Source organism: Dermacentor silvarum, chromosome 1 (genome assembly GCF_013339745.2).
Source record: "Dermacentor silvarum isolate Dsil-2018 chromosome 1, BIME_Dsil_1.4, whole genome shotgun sequence".
Taxonomy (NCBI): Eukaryota; Metazoa; Arthropoda; class Arachnida; order Ixodida; family Ixodidae; genus Dermacentor; species Dermacentor silvarum.
The window spans coordinates 33,141,646-33,160,425 of NC_051154.1; the positions used below are offsets into that span (position 1 = coordinate 33,141,646).

Genomic DNA, 18,780 nt, shown 5'->3' on the forward strand with positions numbered 1-18,780 from the left:
TGGGCGTGCGCGTCTCCAGACGAAAACAACAGCATTCGTCCGCTGATGCCGCACTTGTTAGGGGAACTTGGTTTCTGTGCTGTGTTGCGATTGTGCTGCATGTGTGCGTCGGTGAAATATGTAATAAATTGTGTTTGAATGGTGGGTTGCCCGTTTGGCATAAGCAAAAGCCGAACAAAAAGCATGCTTTGGTTATAACGCGGTACCGCTTATAGCGCGGATTTTTACAACTCCCGCGACTTACGTTATACACTGTAGGTTATAAAATGGCACTTAGTGCAGAATTAAATAAGATACATGGCTCTAGTGAATCCCTGTATAGTACAGTGAACAAGAAACAAGAAAAATGGCAAAAGTGTGAGGTGGAGTTCAACTACAATATGCAAGAAATTACAACATGCACAGAGAAAAGAAAATGACTGATTTAGGATTTTAAACCACATGCTCTTTTCTAAGCGAAGGAATGTCAATCGGCTGGGATGCTTGGGTGAAGCCGACACCTTCTTTGAATGGCCACACAACCAGAATGCGAGAATAGACGCTCAGACGCTATAATTTGCTGGAATTGACATGAACTTCATCGTTATGTCAGACATGCTCCGAACTGGCGTGCCTGCTGTGCCATGTCTTTAGTGGACTGGGAATGGTACAATGATCAATGACTGGATTGCCATAGTATGCCTTGAATGGCGAGAACAAGCCTCCAGCTTCGTGTGGCATGGTGTCATGTGCTGTGTTGGTGAAGAGAGGGGAAGCACTTGGGCTCGGCATCACGTGGGACTCGGAAAATGTCGACAGTCGCTCTACCACAGCCGGTCACTGCTCGTGCTCCGCTTTCATAATTGTTGCCCTACTCCTGTCAAACTCTCAAAAGAATTAATCGAACAGGTCTAATTGATTAAGTTGATTAAATGAAAGGTGGACATAGATGGAAGATTAATCGTTTTACGGGATACTTATAATCGAGTAATCAATTGTCCATCAATATTACCAACCCTAGCACATTGCGCGAGGAGAGGTCCGAGTTGTGGCACAACAAATGTTGCTGCTGCTTCAGGGCAAAGCACCAAGTCATAACAGCTTCAGCATCTGGCAGTTCCTGGCCAAAAGGAACATTGCCATTCTGAAACAACCCACCTAAACCCTTGATCTTGCCCCCCTGGGACTTTTTGTTATTCCCCAAGTTGAAGGTGTTTATCAAGGACGCTTGTTTTGAAGACGTGGAGGCGATGAAAAGGGCCATAAAGCAGTCAGTGTGGATTATCCAACAAGAATCCTTCTATCACTACATAGAGGCATGGCAGAAAGGAATAGAAAAGTGGGTTAGACTGCAGGGGATTACCTTAGGGGGCACCTTGCAGTTTATCATTCGGTGTATAAACAAATTTTCAGTGATACCAGTTCTGTTACTTTGCAGACAGATCTCGTATTACCATGTATGGAATACTGAAGTAGATGTGGAGTTGCTGCACTAGTGGAGCAATTTTGTGACAGTTGAGTTCAACCAGAGCACACACAGCTGTTATTGCAATGATGGACTATGTTGTAATAAGCTTAAAGAACTGAAACAAAATTTTTGTCGTGTTTTTATTGCTGTGTTAAGTAGCCACTGACTCCATAATCATGTTGTGATGCCTCAAATGCACAACAAATCATGAATTATAACACCTTTTAATGTGACAAATTAAAAAAGCATGCCAAAATTTTTGGCATAGGGTTGCTTACAAGGGCAACCTCCGTTAGTTGTGAAAATTAGGGGGTCACCTGGTATCACTTGAGGTGATGTCACCTGCATTTTGTGACATCCCAGCCCTCCATGTGCTGGTCGGTCAGTCACTGCCAGTGCAGTGACAAAATTAAAAGCTCCCTTGGTGCCACAGACCATCCTATATACAAAACAACTTGCTACTTAATACGCAGTCCTTCCCATGCAGACACTTCTACCGCTCAAGGGGTGCACATTGTAGCCAGCAGCCTTTAGGTGTGGATTAATTAGTGCAACTGTAACAAGCTACTGTGTGGCACATTGTACATGCTTCGACTGTGTGTGCATCTGCCTCGTGCTAGAAGCAGTCAGTGTCGCACGTTTTTCAGTTATTTTACCAAGGCAGACACGGTGGGCTCTTCCCTTGCGCAAGAATGTTATAACCTTCTTTTTGCTGTGCCCAAGGTAACTTTTCTAGTTGCCTGTGCACACCCCTGCAATCACCTCTTTCAGAAATTTTGAAAATGTTCATCTAACGGTACTTTGCAACAGCCACTGCAAGGCAAATTTTTGTAATCAGAGTGCTTGAGGTACCCTTTTTGCTATCATGGGCTTTAAGCCAGAAAATGAAGCTATGTAAGAAAAAGCCACACTAATGCATTTTGTGTATTAAATATACTCTAAAGGTCTTTGCATCATCAGTTAGGCTGTAAATTAAAAGGATTGACTAGGCAGAACAATTTTGGCAGCCTCTCTGCATAGCCACTGACAATATACAGTTTGATTCAGAGAGAATGGTATTCTTTCCCGAAGGAAACTTACGACATGCTAGCAGGGACGTCCCACACACTGTCACTTGGCAGCAATAACAAACTGAAAAATGATTACAAGCTGCCCACACAACCAAGCAAGCATTGCACAAAGATAGGATGTTTTTTATTTCTGTCTTTAACAGGCAAACAAAAAAGTACACGCGCATAAAATCTTGAACTAAAATCATGTCATCCTATATCTGCCTGGCAGGCTCTTTCAAATAAAGGTTATATCAAAAGCAGACTGTGTTTGTATACGCAAATACAAATGGCGTTATTTGTATATGATATATACATATATGTACAGCAAACAAAATGACTTTCCATAAATGCATCCTTAAAAGCCTTAAAAGAGCAATAAGCCTAGGAAGAAAAACTAAACAAATTCTATCACGTTTGAAGCACGGTTGTGCCACTAGTCAACATGGGCACTAAGACATGCACAAAATGATTATCAGAAATGATTCACTTGAGAGGTCTGCCACAACACAACCTGGCATAAGGAGCCAAATATGGGCTCTCGAAGAGAGGAGCCTTATGACATGGTTGCTAGGCATCCTCCGACTGCCTTGACTACATATTTGCTTCAATCAGGCTGAATAGACGATCCACAACTAGATGTGCTGTAAAATCTTAAAAAGTAGCAGCTAAAAACAAAGACTGTCCACTTCCTGGCCCAGGCCATTGCACTGGGGCACGTGCAACACTGAAGGAATGCACCTTTCAGTCTACAGTGCTGATTGCAGTCCTTGGCAAGGTTGAACAGACTCAATCCAAACCAGGACATGGCAAATCAAAGGTGCCGGAAATTCTTAAAACAAGCTTCATTCCGCCCAGTTTGCATGCCTTGGCTAAAGCAATGTGTGCAGCAAGCACCGCTTGACTCCTCACTAACACAACCCAGGGCAACATACACCTCTGGACTTGCGTGCAGCAAAAACGACTGCAGCTGGCACGTAGGGCTTAATTTTTGCTGAAGTTTCCGCATGAGCTGAATCGACTACTCAGAGCTACTTACGACATTAAGTTAAAAAAAAAAAATGGGCTAAAATTTCTTAAGAACAAGGCTCTGTGTCCATTTTCCCTAGGTCTTGTCCAAACCACTGCACAGGAAGGGTGCTTAAACACACTGGGCTTCTCAACACATGGCAGAGGTGCTGGTGCAACACGCGACACTGGGCAGTGCGCCCACAGGCACCAATGTGCTGGTGTGCTGTGCTCTGTCAGTCTTGTGCAGCAGGAGCTTCCAGGGCACAGTGGTCGCAGGGGGGAGGGGGGGGGGGGGCACTAACTTGGAGTGGCCACAGCTACCTGGACAACAAAGCCCATCTGCAGCTTGGCTTCATCAACACGCGTCCGATCTGAGAGCAGCTTGCCCCCAAAGAACCAACGTTGGTGGCTGGCTGGGATGCCCTCAAGGTCCTCCAAGCGTCGCTTCGCAGCCAGTATGGTCTCACCCGTGCGCACAGCCATCTTGGTGTCCTTTCCTGTGGTAGAGAGGCGCAACTTGAGAAGTATCTCATGACCTGCACATGGCTCGCTCTCGGGCGATGGTGACTCAGCATCGCTTGCATCCTCCACCAGGTTGCCTGGTGCACTCAAACAGTAGACAGGCAACTGGTACCGATTGCCCAGCTCATCATAACAGTCAAGCAAGGTCCCTGCAAGAATGAAACGAAGCCACTGTTCATGGTGACTGCTAACTATGTCTGCACACAAATCTGGTCACTAAACCTAAGTACATAAACAGAGCAAGTGGGCTGAGTATCTCAATGTCAGAGGCTAGCATCCTGCAGTATGTGTATATCTACACATATATCATGCACATCATGTTGTCTGACGTGTTCCTTTGAGCTTGCTTCCAACATACAATTGCATGAACTTGCCCATCTGTTAACTGTCCTAATATACATGAATGGCACCAATTCTCAGAGTAAGACAATGCTTCTAGACCCACAGCCAATGTGTGTAGTGTTGAGCATGTTGCACAATTTTACAGCTTCAAATGTATGCAATGTAGACATTACTGCACCTTTCTGAAAAACTGCTGTGCAAGAACTTTTGTAAAGCATGCTGTAACTGCCAATTGAAAAAAATTCTCAAAGTGGGTTTAGTTTTTTATCGGGGAGATGAAACATTTATACTTGATAGGGCTACATAGTGTCTCAACTCCATAGAGATGAAACTGGTGCCTCGACTGACCATGCAGGTCTCATTATGAAGCAATGTAGACACCATGGCCACTTTGCAAAATGAGATCTTCGCATTTGGCTTTACCTAATGGCTGTACAAATGAAAACCATCTAGGAAATAAGCCTCTTTCTTTACTTAACCACTACCCCCTCACATGCATATGATTGCAGTAATACACCCATTATAAAACAGCAGGCTCACACAGCTAACACCGCCATTTTCTGAACATCTTTGCAATGTGCTCAACGTCATTCTTTGCCACTACAGTATTATTGCCAGAGTCTGTGCTGAGCATAAAACCTCGCAAAAATGTGCAAATGTGTGATAGCACAGTGGTTAGCATGTGCTGCCAAGAATTGCACATTGCCACAGGGACACGAGATTTAGTCCGAGTAGTACTTATGGCGAAGTTTTGAGTGTGCAGGCTTGCTATTTAGTAGTGATGACTTTTTCGATGCTAATGCCTTTTGGCGCTTTTCGCATCCGTGAGTGGCTGCGTTCGTTGCTTCGCCTGGGCTGGAGTATTGCTTGACCACTCATGAACACGAAACGCACTGAAAGGCATTAGCACTGGGAAAAGGCCTTTCTACAAAATCACAGAAAAAAAGAGCGTATTTGACTACAGTCCTCAGGTTTTCCCAACATTCGTATGCGACACCTATTCCTGAAGCAATAAAACCTTTGAGTATCATGCACTCTTCTAATGAGAGGTCTGTGCACTTTAGGGATACCCATGAGCTGACTGTATATATCGTCGAAAATATAATGAACATGGATATAACAAATTATTGGATATAACGAAGTAAATCTAAGATTTGGTTGCTCTTGCATTATTTTATTGGAGTATTCTACTGCTATGACAAAACAAAATGCGGGATTCGACACAGTATCACTTATAGCGAAGCAAATATTTGTTTGCAAATGGCTGGAAATATGTACCCTGGTAGTAGACATGTCAAATACAGCTGCCTACAGATTTTTCAGAACTGTGCGTTTACCCGGACTTCCCTGTGACAGTGCGATCTACCTGCAGAACCAATGTGCAACGGCAACTGAAATTTTTTGTGCCACATGGTGTGCCATTCAATTTTTCGGACATCATCTCTGTGCATGCAGCACTGCAAACACAGTGGACTTGACACCAAATCACAACTTTGGTTGCCAACTCCCGAAATGATGCTGGTTAGGCCCTCCAGTCAATGCAGTACGGCTTCAAGGAAAATTTGCTGACAGTTGGTTGGTGACAAGCAGCCCCGGGAAGCTCGCCGTCAATAAGTCCATACCGGTAGATCTTACCGGCAATTGAGTGCGAGATCACGCGTACGGTGACTGTACTTGGCATGAGCAACATGAAACAACACATTCTGTCATGCATACACATTTTGGCTAACAGTTTAGCTTTGATGCCACCACCATCACCACAATAAAAAAGATAGGTGAATGGATACGGCAAACCCAGTTTTGAGCATTCAGCTGCTGTATAGACCATTTCAGCTCGCTCGATCGCCTCCTATGCTGCTACTCATTGTGAGGCCTGATGTAGCAGCATAGCAAATGACCGAGCGAGACGGAGCATGCGTCAGAATGTTGCAATGACCTGCTCCCACTTGTCCACCTACTGCGTTACAATGTCAGAACACAGTCACCTCCTGGGAAAAGAAACCGAAACTGGCTGTAGAAAAGCTAGTATGTTAAATTATTTTGTGTGCTTTGAGGCTGGCCAATATTTTTTTTTTTACAGTTTATGGGTAGAGAACCTTAATTTAATCCAAAAGAAAAAAGTCGGAAATATGTCAGTACTTCTTTAAGGTTATCAATTTCCCACTATGGCTACTGTACCTTCCATTCACAGCGATCATCATCATGTGTGTCGGAAAGAGTACTTATAAAGGAAGTACCCTTAAGGCAGTTATGTGAATGAGAACAATGCACATAGCCTTATATACACACACTATACTTCGTTATTGAAATAGATCTTATCTAAATGGCAATGGCAGCACAAATTTCATAAGCTAATTCACTTCCTGCGCAGAAGCCCACGACATTAGGATAAAAAACTGGGCGTGTTGGTTTAGCATATTCCGAGGTGAAAGGCGCGTAGACGAGGACACACAAAAGAGATATGCTTTGTGTGTCCACCTTGTGTACCCTCGTCTATGTGCCTTTCACCTCAGAGAACACTTGAGATTATTTCAACAAGGTTGACAAGAACACACATTCTGCAATTGAGGGTCCTGTTAAAAGCAAGACACGTTATACCACAGATGAAGAGCCAACCACTACATGTGCCTGCTTCCCCATCATCAGCACTCTGGATATGAGTGACACAATTACAGTTCCAAGCATGCACGAAGTCGTCAGATACCTAGGCTTTGCACCATTGCACTGACATACTTCTCTTGCAGAACATGCACAACTGAGATGGAAAGTGTCGGAGTAGCAAAGGGTGGAGTACCGTTTGGGAGAGAGATGTTGGCTCCGTCAATGATGGCTTGCGCGAGAGTGAAGTCGTTGGTTTCTGCGGCATAAGCGGCCGCCTTGAGGGCATCCCAGATTTCTTTACGGCCCTCGAAGGCTGGTGCGGTGTCCCAGAACTCGTCCCGTTTACTACGCAGCTGGCCTTCCATGAGCGGCACATCGCTTTTCCACCGTGGCTTCTCATGTCGGAGCGGTTGGTTCTTTCCTATAGAAACTATAAGAATTAATGCACTTCTAAGTAAAGTTGAATGCGTACTGCGCACCTCAAGAACGTTCATCAACAATAAACTACTGCGCACCTGCGGTATTTCTAATTGAGTTACGAGTATGTCACTCTACTACCAAGGGCCGAACAATGGGCGCGTCTTTTTCAAAACTGGCAAATCAAACAATCCGCGGGAAAAATTCAAGGCTCTTCTCAAGGGGTCGCGTCCCTAGTCTTCAAGTGTCACAGATATAAGTGAAAGGAACGCAACACAGAACTAGAATGCGCAATGCACGGGCGTTTTGCGAGCAAGAACAGTGCGCCTTGTGCGCTCAAAACAAATGGGAAGATAAGACCCAACATTACCGCAACAGTACTCCTAGTTATGACAATGAAAGCAATGAAACATCATATGAATCGTTTAAGAGAACGCACCGAATCGACCTGACGTCAACTATAGCTCAATATTTAGGGTTAAACTAAACCATTGGCAATACAACTATCGATAATACTTCTGGAATAAAGCCGTGCATTGCATTTGCACTGTTTCCTTTGTATTTGGGCGAAGCATTCTTGCCCGGCACACGACACAGCGCACAGAGCAGACCGAAAACAACGTTTAACGTGAACAAATACCTCTTTTTACAACTACTATAATAGACCAAACAATGAAGTCCATACCAGTTTGTTGCAAGTTAGTTTCATCGGTGGATTCAATACCGGACGATGGTCTACTGTTTCTGGTGCCAATGCAACCACCCATCGTAATACTTTACGCCAACAAACATTGTTACTTCTAACATTCATAGAAGCATAGTTTTTCTAGCAACTGCCATCCCCTCAATCCTGCGCAGCTGACCCAAGGGACACCACTGTGCATCGCAGTGCCGCAGTCGAATGTTCCTTTTTTTTTTTTTTCTGACAAATAATTGTTGGCGTTCAAAATTATATGTAGAAATACACTTACCTACGATTAAATTGGAAATATATTAGTACTTACGATGCTGAAATGTGTTCCGAAGCTTGTATGTATGTATGTACACACGTACACTTTGTGGCGGTGCTGGAACTTGAGAGGCACATGTTTAAAACGGGAGCGTCTGCTGCTATGGACGCATCTCTTCGCAATGACGGTGATGACAAGTTTCAAGAAGAAGTCGCCCATTATGTGAACGGTATAGTGATAAGAAATTTGACTAGCTATGTGCTGATAATGTGTTGGTAGTTGTGGTTACTGAAGTTGAGCAGCTGATCGAATTATTGCTTTTGTTCCCGCATGCGGAGTCAGAACTGTTTTGTGTCTGTGAGAATATAATATTGCCAAAATGTGCCGAAAACTGAATGAAGTCGTCCTTTTTGTAACTGTTTATTGCAGCGATCAAAGAAGATAAAGATCAGTTACTGCACATGCTTGAAAGTATGGGGTAAGTGTACAAATTCTGATGTAAGGTATGTTCCCGCACTGTAAGTACTGTTCTCCCGTAGGCACGTTTTGACGCACAGAGACTACGAGCAAAGGGCTGCTGGGGTGAGAGTAATCACTAACGTCATCCAACTTCTTCCTCAAAGATATCTTGGAAAGGAGCAAAGTAAGTTAATTCTGATGCACTGCATGGTTTCAAAACGTGGACTGTTTTAATTTCGGTCTTGTGGTTTCTGAAACGCAGCTACCAATCTACTTCAATATTATGTGAGCAAGCTGGAGGACCATCCAATAATGGTACCGTTCGCCATACGTGGCTTGTACGAGCTAGTGGTGAGTATAACCTATGGTGACCGCTTACTCTGAGATGAAGGGAGATGAAGCTCTTATTCAGGCTACAGCATACATCCATATAGCTGAAGTCCAGCACACACTCGGCCCACCACACTCTCGAATACACTCGTTCCTGATTAATTTAAATCACCTGGAGTTCTTTAACGTGTACCCAAAGCACGATACACGCATTTCTTGATTCCGCCCCATCAGAATGAAACCGGGAATCGATTTGCAACCTCGTGCTTATATAGTAGCAGAACACCATAGCCTCTGAGCCATCACTCAAGGTCCAGTAGAAGACATGTTAAGTTTTTTTAAGGATACAACCTGTGCACATCATATTAAAGAAGTATCACGAGAGCAGATTAATATTTCCAAAAATATGCGCAATAATACAACGCAGATACACCCTACCTACACCTGCTAAACTCCGCTGTATTTGGGTCTCGGCATAATCACCACCTTCGAAATGTATTCGCTGCGGACAACACCCCAACACTGAACACCTGCACTGGCACTACTATCCCACCCCCACCACGTCCTCCCCTCAGAAATACAGGCCCTGGTAAATACAGTAAGTGAGGCCCTGGACTGAGGGTCTCTGAAAATCTAAAACTGCAATAAAGTTCTGTCTGTCTCTCTCTCTCTCTCTCTCTCTCTCTCTGTGTGTGGATTGTGATGCTCACAGTCACAAAAGTCACTGTCGAGTGAAAATGGAGATGCTTTGCAAAATAAAACAGGTGGTGTGCCTAAAGTGCATGGGAAATGTGCACTCAGTTAAAACTTTGTTATCTGTAGTATTGAAACAATGCCAGGTCCTGTCTTGCATTCATAAAAGGGTAGCACATCCAAAATGCAGCTCGTGCTAATATCAAACAAAATGAAAGCATAGTTCAAAATACAGAATAATCAACCTTTGTTTGCAAATCTATGCTTCATGCCTGCTCGTACCAGAAGCAGTACTGATAATATAACATTTGTACGTACAAGTGGTGTTGCAAAACTACAAAGAAAAAACAAAAAATGTATGATGACCTATTGCCTTGTGAGTCACAGGAATGCACTGAATTGGTTTTTGCAAGAGTTGCCTGGAAGGAAATATGAAGCACACATAAAAGGAGCGAGTGAGAGAGGAAAGAGCCATGGGACTCTTAGAAGTGACATGATCGTTGTTTTCAATAAACTTTCTCTTGCACCTGCCGTGGTTGCTTAGTGGCTTTGGTGTTGTGCTGCTAAGCACCGCAGGATCAAATTCCAGCCATGGCGGCCGCATTTCGATGGGGGCGAAATGCAAAAATGCCCATGTACCCTGCATTGGGTGCATGTTAAAGAACTCGGGTGGTTTAAATTATTCCAGAGTCCTACTATGTGCTTCATAATCGGATCATGGCTTTGGCACCTCACAATTCGTTCAAGATGTAACAACATTTTATTTAGTAAATTGAGAGCATTGCAACACTTGTTTGTATATGCTGTATCCCCACCCCTTATGTAATATCCTTACTACTGGGTCTTTAAGGAAATAAAATTAAATGAAAACCTCAAAATTTTTAAACTTTCTAGTAAAACTGCTGGCCTTTGTCTAGAAGCCCTATTGTGTTCCACTTCATTCACACCATGTCATGGTATAGAATTTTAGGTGAGCCAGAAGCAGTCAGTGAATGTTGAGACTCTCTTGCAGTGATGATATTGTTGATGGCTCTCTCTTGGATACGCATACCGGCAGTTACTGTAGCTAGCTGTCTGTGAGGATTGCCTCATTGACAGCTGCTTGCTATCTTATTAATTGTGCTTTTCACCTAGTAATTTTTCGCAGCGATGTGGCTGCATGGTTCGTAAGTACAAGGGAACATGCTGCAAACTAGGCCTGTGTGGTTTACAATAAGTAAATTTCCTTACAACACCTTACTGTTGCATTACTTGTGTAATTTAGATGCTAAAAAAAACCTAGACATCTAGATACCTAAAGAGATGAAGCATGTCTGTAATTGCAGTCAACTCGTGTCACATTGGAATTTCATTGATGAAACTTTTGTTTGCTGTATAGCCATATTGCTAGTAAGGCTGTTTTTTGGTTTTGCTTTAAAAGTCGATGTGTGCACCCTTAGTGAATATATGACAGCTTCAACAAAGGTTACAAAATCCATTGTTTAAGAAAAAATTTGGGAAAAGAAGCATGGCACACAATCCCAATAACGAAATTGTTGTTTCAGCCTTTCATTCTTCAACTAATATGTTTTTGTCAAGACATTGATTTTTAATAGATATGGTATATAAAATCTGGACGATGCATGTGCATTGTGAAAACAGACTGTGATGTAAAAGTATGCTTGGTGGTAGCTAAGATCAAACTAGTGATGGCAGGGTTTACAGCAGGGCATTGTAACCACTTTGCTACGACCGCACGAGTGAAGGGGAAGAGAAAATAGTTTCAGCATTACAGTGTCTATTCAGAAAATTATGTTTTAGCCAAGTTAAACTTGATGTTGAATAACTTCCTTTGTATTCAAAATTAAACCTCTAATGAACTGTTGAATGAACAGAACATTTGAGCATGGCTTATGATGGTATGGTGCTGTCACTAGTGAATGTGACTAGAGTAGAGCTTCATAAGAACTACTACTTGGCCTTGTTGGTATTTGCTGATAGACACATGAGCAGCTAAAAAGACGCACACAAAAAGAAAGACACATTGACGACGGCTGCCCACGCTGTCGTCAATGTGTTTTCTTTATTGTGTGTCTTTTAGCAGCAAATATACCACTTAGTAGAGTAGAGCTGTTGGAGTTGTAAGGAAATCCACCAGGGGGGTCCTACTAGTGAGTTTTCTCGCTGGAAACTTTGGTATATATAAAGTGCCTGGATCAGCTTTAGGTATACAGTGAGGCATTCATGCATCCTAGTGCAATTGGTGTGCACATACTTCAAGAATAATATAGAAGCATTTGAGATGTCATATGAGATTGAAGCACATGGGGTTGAATAATGTATATTGTTTCAGGTAAAAGGTGCAATATGCTCTGTTGGAAGAATGGAATGAGAAGGAAAACGTTGGAATAAAAAATTCATCAGAGACGATGATGCAAGCAAAAAGAAAAAGTGCTAGATTGCTGTGAGATATGACGTTTAGAAGGCTTTATAATGCACCCCCATGGTGCATTTGTGTGAGCATAATACCTTTGGATCCAACACTGGTTATCTGCACTAAATTGCTGTTTGCATCAAATCGATACACAGCAGTAATAATTGTTGTCCAGAGAGCAATGTGCCTAGTGCAGAAAAAAAGATAAATAAATTGTGCATGTGGCTTTAGTTGTGTGCTTCAACTTAGTGTCAAAAAGCTACATGCATTCCTATAGATTTGTATTTATGAGTGATCAGCAGATGAGTCGCTGCTGTACAGAACACACATTTAACATTCATGTTATGGCTGTTTCCTTTGAAAGAGGGCTTAACCTTATCTTTTTTACAGTTTAACCAAGATAAGGTGGATGATACCGAAATTGAGAAGTTACTTCAGGTCATCCTCTATGATGTGCAAATGCCTGGGCTTCTCCAGGCTGAACGCTACCTTGTCTACAGGATGCTAGCTTATATGCTCCTTAATTATAAATCAGGTGGGTAGGCTAGTAAAAGCCTCCTCTTGCTGTTGACATTTCTGTTTGTCTAAATAATAAGGACTGTTCAATTCTGTATGGCTTGAAAACAAGCATTACTTTGGAAAGCTGTCACAAAATGTTATGCCACTAGTAGCAATAGCACAAGTTATTTGTGAAGAGTAGTAGTAAAGACACAAGTTTCCACCACTGCTTTAGGAATGCAGACCTGTGCAATCGAAGAGAAATTGGAAGATGTTTGACAGATGCAGCAGCATGTATGGGCTGCTTCAGATGTGCCAAGCTTATTAATTAATAAAAGCACTTCATACAAAACTTGAGTGGAAATTCGGGCTAGTTGGTTATTCACGATCATCTAACAACAGCGTGTGAAACAAGGGACGAACATAGAAGCACTGTGTGTGTCTCTTCTATGTTTGTCCATCATTTTATGTGCTGTTATTAGATGTTCATACAAAATTTGGAAAATGCGTAATACAGGTCCTGTGCGCTCAGGCGAAGGGTACCAGTGCAGCACGTGGTGTCACGCAACTTGTGCAGTGCAAGTGATGTGCATATTCTCTGCTTTCTTTTCTTTTTCAGCTCTGCATAAAATGGGTAGCAAGTTTGTGCATGGTTGCATTCAAGCAATAGAAGGCGAACGGGATCCACGGTGTCTCTTGCAAGTGTTCGCCATGATCCCTATGATTTGCAACAAGTTTATTTTAGGTGCGTCTTTGTTTTGCAGTGCTTTAGTGCTATGATGCAGAATAGGAAAGCTTGGTAAGCTTTTAAGCAGTATGTTTATAACGCACTGCTACATACTTATAATGAAACATGCTAGAGTAAGATAGATGGTCGATGAGTGCTGACTTTGTTTAAAAAGGCTGGCCTCACATGTTATTGTGAAGGGTCATCTCTGTGCACCAAACAAGTGGTTATGCACTCTGTACCCGGAATGATCCCAACTGCACGCATACACACATGGTTATTGCCAAGAATGGCTGACTTGCTTTTATTATTATTATAATTCTTTTCGTTTCAGGGTGTGCATGCAGTCTCAGTTGTCGCAACTCCTGACCTTGGCTTCACCTGGCAGCCTGTGCCTTGCTGGACTCAGTCGTGTCTGCACAATGAGCTGCATACTCTAGCTTTGAGTGGCTATGTATTGCGGCATATCATTGCTAAGTCTTAATCTCTTTTTTGTGGCTACGACAGCAGAGGTTGACTAAAAAATTGCTTATTGTGTTTTGCATTTTAAGTCTATACCCAGATTCCATGGGATGCTGTAGTAGAAAGGTCCAGACCAATTTTCAACACCTGGCATGCACAAACATTTTGGCACGTTGGTGTTTTTTAATTTCCACTTACATTAAAATGTGGCTGTAGCAGCCGGGAATTGAACCAGTGGCTCTGTGCCCAGTGGAGTGTCAAACTAAAGCTGTTTTCATTTTATCTCAGAGAAAATGGTTAATTTCTGATTCAACTCCAGAGCAAAAAAAAAAAAAGAAGAATGCTCCAAACTGGTTTTAACAGGTTTACATTCTTTTGCATAACCTAAGAATAATTACAGGAAAACAGCATAAATTTATTTTGTAGAAAAACTGGACCCAACTCTTAAGCTGCATGGAAAAAGCTGAAAAAAAAAAAAAGTTAAATGTGCTGTGCTTTTTTCTTCCCCAAGTAGATAAAAAAAATTGCATTATGGAAGCACACCTCAGAATCAATATGTCAGAAAATCCACAAATCATTTATATTGCGCCTACTTTAGTTAACATACCATTGTGATCAAAAGCAACCACCTAGCTAGGAAGTGCTTGTTTACTTTAGTAATTATATAGGTCTCCCACCACCGGGAAACTGTTGGATGGTCAGAAATTTAAAACACTAAAAATTTTGATTGCATTTTGGGGTTTAACATCTGGAAACTGTACAATGGTTTATAAAGAATGCCATAGTGGGGAGCTTCGAGATAATTTTGACTGCTTGTGGCTCTTTAATGTGCACCTAAGTATAAGTACACAAGCGTTTTTGCATTTTGACCTCATCAAAATGTGGCTGCCATGATTTTCAAATGCTCATGAGGGTCTTATTGACATGCCTGCCTCCCAACCAATCAGATTGAAAACAGCAATAATGGTGCTGGCACTTCTAAAATTATAACAAGTCTGGTGCGTTTACAATGCTGGCATTTCTAAAATGGTAGCAAGCCTGTGTGCACTTACAAATGAGGTAGCGCGGTTGAGCCACAAGTGCAAGCAGTGCATGGATGAAAATCTTTTAAAGTTGGTGGTTAATCTGAACAAAAATATTGTTTCCCTTTTCATTCCAGAGTGAAAAATATTGTAATGTTCCAGTTCATTTCTGGTGTGTAAAAAAATGTTCTTTTTTTCAGTTTTTAGTTCTGTTCGGTTTGATACCCTGATGGCCAGTCACATAATGCTAAAGCTACTGAGCCACTGTGGCAAGTATGTGCATGTACGTGCACATGCATGCATGCACACACATATTCTGTTTGGCTGCCTTGAGTTGTACTCTTACTATACTAAGATTTTAAGGCATTAACGTTGAAGCTTCTGAAAATTTAGCCATGCCACCTATTTCAGTCTTCAAATGTGCCCTGATGGTGTCGAGTGATCAGGCCAGGAAAAAGGAAAAAATGCTGCTACTATTTTTTTTTTTATTTGTTAATATTGTCAGTCCCGTCAGGGACTGTAACAGGAAAGGCATCTTCATGAGGTAGGCAATACATACAGGCAGTATAATAAATATATAATATATATAAAAATATAATAAAATTATAATAGATGTACTCAAGATAAAGCTTGAGAAGCCATGTAAGTATGCAGCAAACATTTTGCTTTATTGAAGGATAAGAACCATCAGAAAAATATAGGATAATTCTAATGATTTGAGAAAAATGGGAAGAAAAAAAAAACATGCATTGCAGAAACAGTATAGTTCAATACATACAGGGTGTCCCAGCTTATCATGCATCGCATTAAAAAAAAGAAAAAGACTGGCCATTCTAAGTTAGGACAACCAAGCGCATATTGTTCACAGTCGAGTAGAATAGCCGCCAGTAATGTTTTTGTTGATGCCATTGAATTTAATAATGAATTGCAATTAGCTATATGTTTAATTACTGTTCTGAATGCCATGCTGCCAATGAAGAATTTGTAGAAAATTGAAAGAAACTTAAAGCTGGCATGTTTTCAGCCAAGTACTTTTTGCGCGTTTATTCTTTCTGTCTGATGAAGAAAGCCCGCGAGAAATGAAAAATATCATGTAACTAACTGAAAGCCCGCATCAAAAAGCAGTGCCCAAGAAAGAAAGCCCACCAAACACAAGAAAGGACCACATAACTAGTTGCGTGGCACTTTTCGCGTGCTTTTGTGGGATTCTTTCAGGCTTGGAAAGTCTTTCATGTAGCACATTTAGAGCAACAGAAAAATGGATTGTGAATTTTTTATGATGGCGTACAATTTTCTGATTGGAAATTTTACTCCGATTTTAATATTTGAGAAGTTAATTAATGTCTAGTTATGTAATTAAGCAAAATATAAAAAGTAGTCTGACTTGCTCCAAGCAATGACAAACAACATTACCTTGGTTCTGTCCAGCTACATGGCACTCGGATAATTTTAAATTTTACCACAAATTACGTGGAATACCCTTTGTAGCATATGCACGAAAACTGGAGTGGCAAGCTATATATCTAGAGTGAAGAATTATTCATTAAGTACAAACTTTAACACAATATCAGTGGGGAAGGTCAAACAAAATTTTGGCGTAAGAAAAGAATAATGAGAGAAAGAACATACTTATGTTCCAGGTCATGCTCATGTTAAGAGATCTACACTGGAATGTTGCTTTCAGTGCATTTCCTGACCTCCTTACTGTGCTAGGCAAACATTTGCATTATTGCACTTAATCATTGTCTTGACTGGGTTTAAAAATATAAATTGCCTTTCAAGCCACCATAAATATCCTGTTCACTCCCCCTAAGTTATGAAAACTTTTCAGCTACAGTATATTAGTTGGAAACAAGTTCTCCAGTTGTGACTAAAGTCAAACTTCTATATAATGTACATGAATACAATAAATTATAAAATATAATGGAGCAAATAAAACAAATCTTCCTTGTGGATATTAGCTTGTAAAGAATATTGGTTATAATGAAGGTATTTTCGTGTTGGATGTGGCTTCGTTAAATGAGGTTCAACTTTATATTGATAATTGAGATTGAACATATTGGTTGTTAAATGTGTGGCATAGTAATTCACCGGCCATTTGCACTTCAAGAAAAACAAAGTGCTCCAGGTGTTATCGCTAAATAAAATGTATAAATGTAGTAGTAGACTAGCAACAAGTGCTTCAGGTGCTGCCAGCAACAGCACTTGTGCTAGCTAGCCGGTTTGATGCCAACTTTATTTTTTTCATAGCTGATTGAATGAGAAGATGTGTACACTAGGTCTGTGCAGAAGAGGTCTGTGTTGCTACCATTCTGTTATTTTGTTTTCTGTAGTTATTGATAGCTTGCATACTGTTAAGTGCGAACTGTAAGTAGAAGGGCCAAGGAAAGGAAGTGGATGCAAAGTTATAAAGCTCTGATAAAGTGAGGCAGAGATACCAAGTTAAATGAAGACTATGTCTCTGAAGGCCAATATGTCTTTTAGACAGGGAAGCGAATGCATTGCTGGATGCTTGAGTCAGCACTCCCACCTGTCTTAAGAACTGCAGCAGTGGTACTGACTGGCAACTAAGCATCACTTACTGCAGCACCAGTACTAATTGACAACTAATCATCATATTGATCATAGGGTGATGCAGTGTTCTTTTGCATTGAAACCTGCCGAGCAAAATAGAGTGAAAAAAATCCATTGTCAACTACGCGCGTGCCGACACTGGCAGAATGATTGCTATGTTAGCCTCATTTACAGCCGACTTTGCAAACACTTTTCAAAACAGATAACTGGTGCTTTTTCTGCGATAAACTCAAAGTTGAAACTGTTTGTATACCAAAAATAACCATCAGCTCAAGGCAGAACGATCCATAGTTTAACCGCAAAGTGATGAAATGAATAAATAAGAAAAAAAAGAGCGTTCAGAAAAGCTGCCCAAACAAATGTTCCAGACGACTGGCAAAATTACAAAAACATAGCGCGCCATACAAAAACTGCAATTCTCAAAGCTAACAACAAGTTTTTTAATTGCACCCTTAAAAAAGTTTTGACAAATAGTTAACCCAAAATCAAATCACACTGCTCCCTTACTAATTTCTGAAAACAGAGCTGTGCTTAACTCAAGAGATAGCACAGAGCGATTTAGCAAATGCTTCTCTGCAGTTTTCACTAACGAGCTGCCGCTTGATAACACTCACTTACTTGAACAACCATCTATTCGATTCCCTTTTTCATCCATCATGATACAAAGCATGTCACTCATGCAGTTGACAGGCTTCCTCATAAAACCAGCCCTGGTCCTGACGGTATAAGTGCTAAACTTCTCAAATTAACCTAGCACTATTCTTCTGTTTTGTTATCTCTAATATTTCAGCACTCCCTAGATACAGGATGCCTGCCGGAAGATTGGAAATCAGCATTAGTTATACCGGTATTTAAATCTGGTGACGCAGCAGACCCTAATAATTACAGACCTATATCACTGACATCTATTTGTTGCAGATTACTGGAACACATCCTGTACACTCACATTATAGCCTATCTTAACGTAAATAGCCTGCTCCTCAATAACTAACATGGCTTTCGTCAAAAGTCAAAATTGCTTGTGTCAGACGCAACCGTATGAACGTGTAACCGAAATTCACATCTCATTGCACAAATTGGTTTTCGAACACCATTTTCATAGATTTTTCTAAAGCTTTTGACCAGGTACCTCATAATCGACTGAAACTGAAAGTTAGAAACCTACAGCTTGACTATAACACGACGCGAAGGATTGAGGAATTCCTAACAAACAGATTTCAAGTAATCAGTTTAAACAACTGCTTTTCTAACCACACTCACGTC

The 18,780-nt window shown here is 41.3% G+C and overlaps 2 protein-coding genes across 3 annotated transcripts in view; one reads left to right on the forward strand and one right to left on the reverse strand.

Annotated features, from left to right (window-relative positions):
- Window positions 1-2,619: 2,619 nt before the first annotated feature.
- LOC119459426 (ubiquitin domain-containing protein 1) lies at window positions 2,620-8,275 on the reverse strand. 2 transcript variants are annotated; one of them, XM_037721218.2, is made up of 3 exons: window positions 8,075-8,275; window positions 7,166-7,393; window positions 2,620-4,178 (listed from the first exon to the last, which is right to left on the reverse strand). In XM_037721218.2, exons 1-3 carry the CDS (start codon window positions 8,154-8,156, stop codon window positions 3,805-3,807), a joined length of 684 nt encoding a protein of 227 aa, XP_037577146.1. In that variant the 5' UTR covers window positions 8,157-8,275; the 3' UTR covers window positions 2,620-3,804. The 2 variants fall into 2 exon arrangements, with proteins under 2 accessions (XP_037577146.1, XP_037577141.1); XM_037721213.2 differs by having other exon boundaries at window positions 7,166-7,402.
- A 160-nt stretch (window positions 8,276-8,435) lies between these two features.
- LOC119459404 (MMS19 nucleotide excision repair protein homolog) overlaps window positions 8,436-18,780 on the forward strand; it is a 55,810-nt gene continuing 45,465 nt past the window's right edge. The window contains exons 1-6 of the mRNA XM_037721196.2: window positions 8,436-8,568; window positions 8,769-8,817; window positions 8,879-8,982; window positions 9,061-9,149; window positions 12,625-12,769; window positions 13,352-13,477. Coding sequence (XP_037577124.1) covers window positions 8,475-8,568; window positions 8,769-8,817; window positions 8,879-8,982; window positions 9,061-9,149; window positions 12,625-12,769; window positions 13,352-13,477 — 607 coding nt within the window. The 5' untranslated portion in view covers window positions 8,436-8,474. The remainder of the gene's footprint in view (window positions 8,569-8,768; window positions 8,818-8,878; window positions 8,983-9,060; window positions 9,150-12,624; window positions 12,770-13,351; window positions 13,478-18,780) is intronic.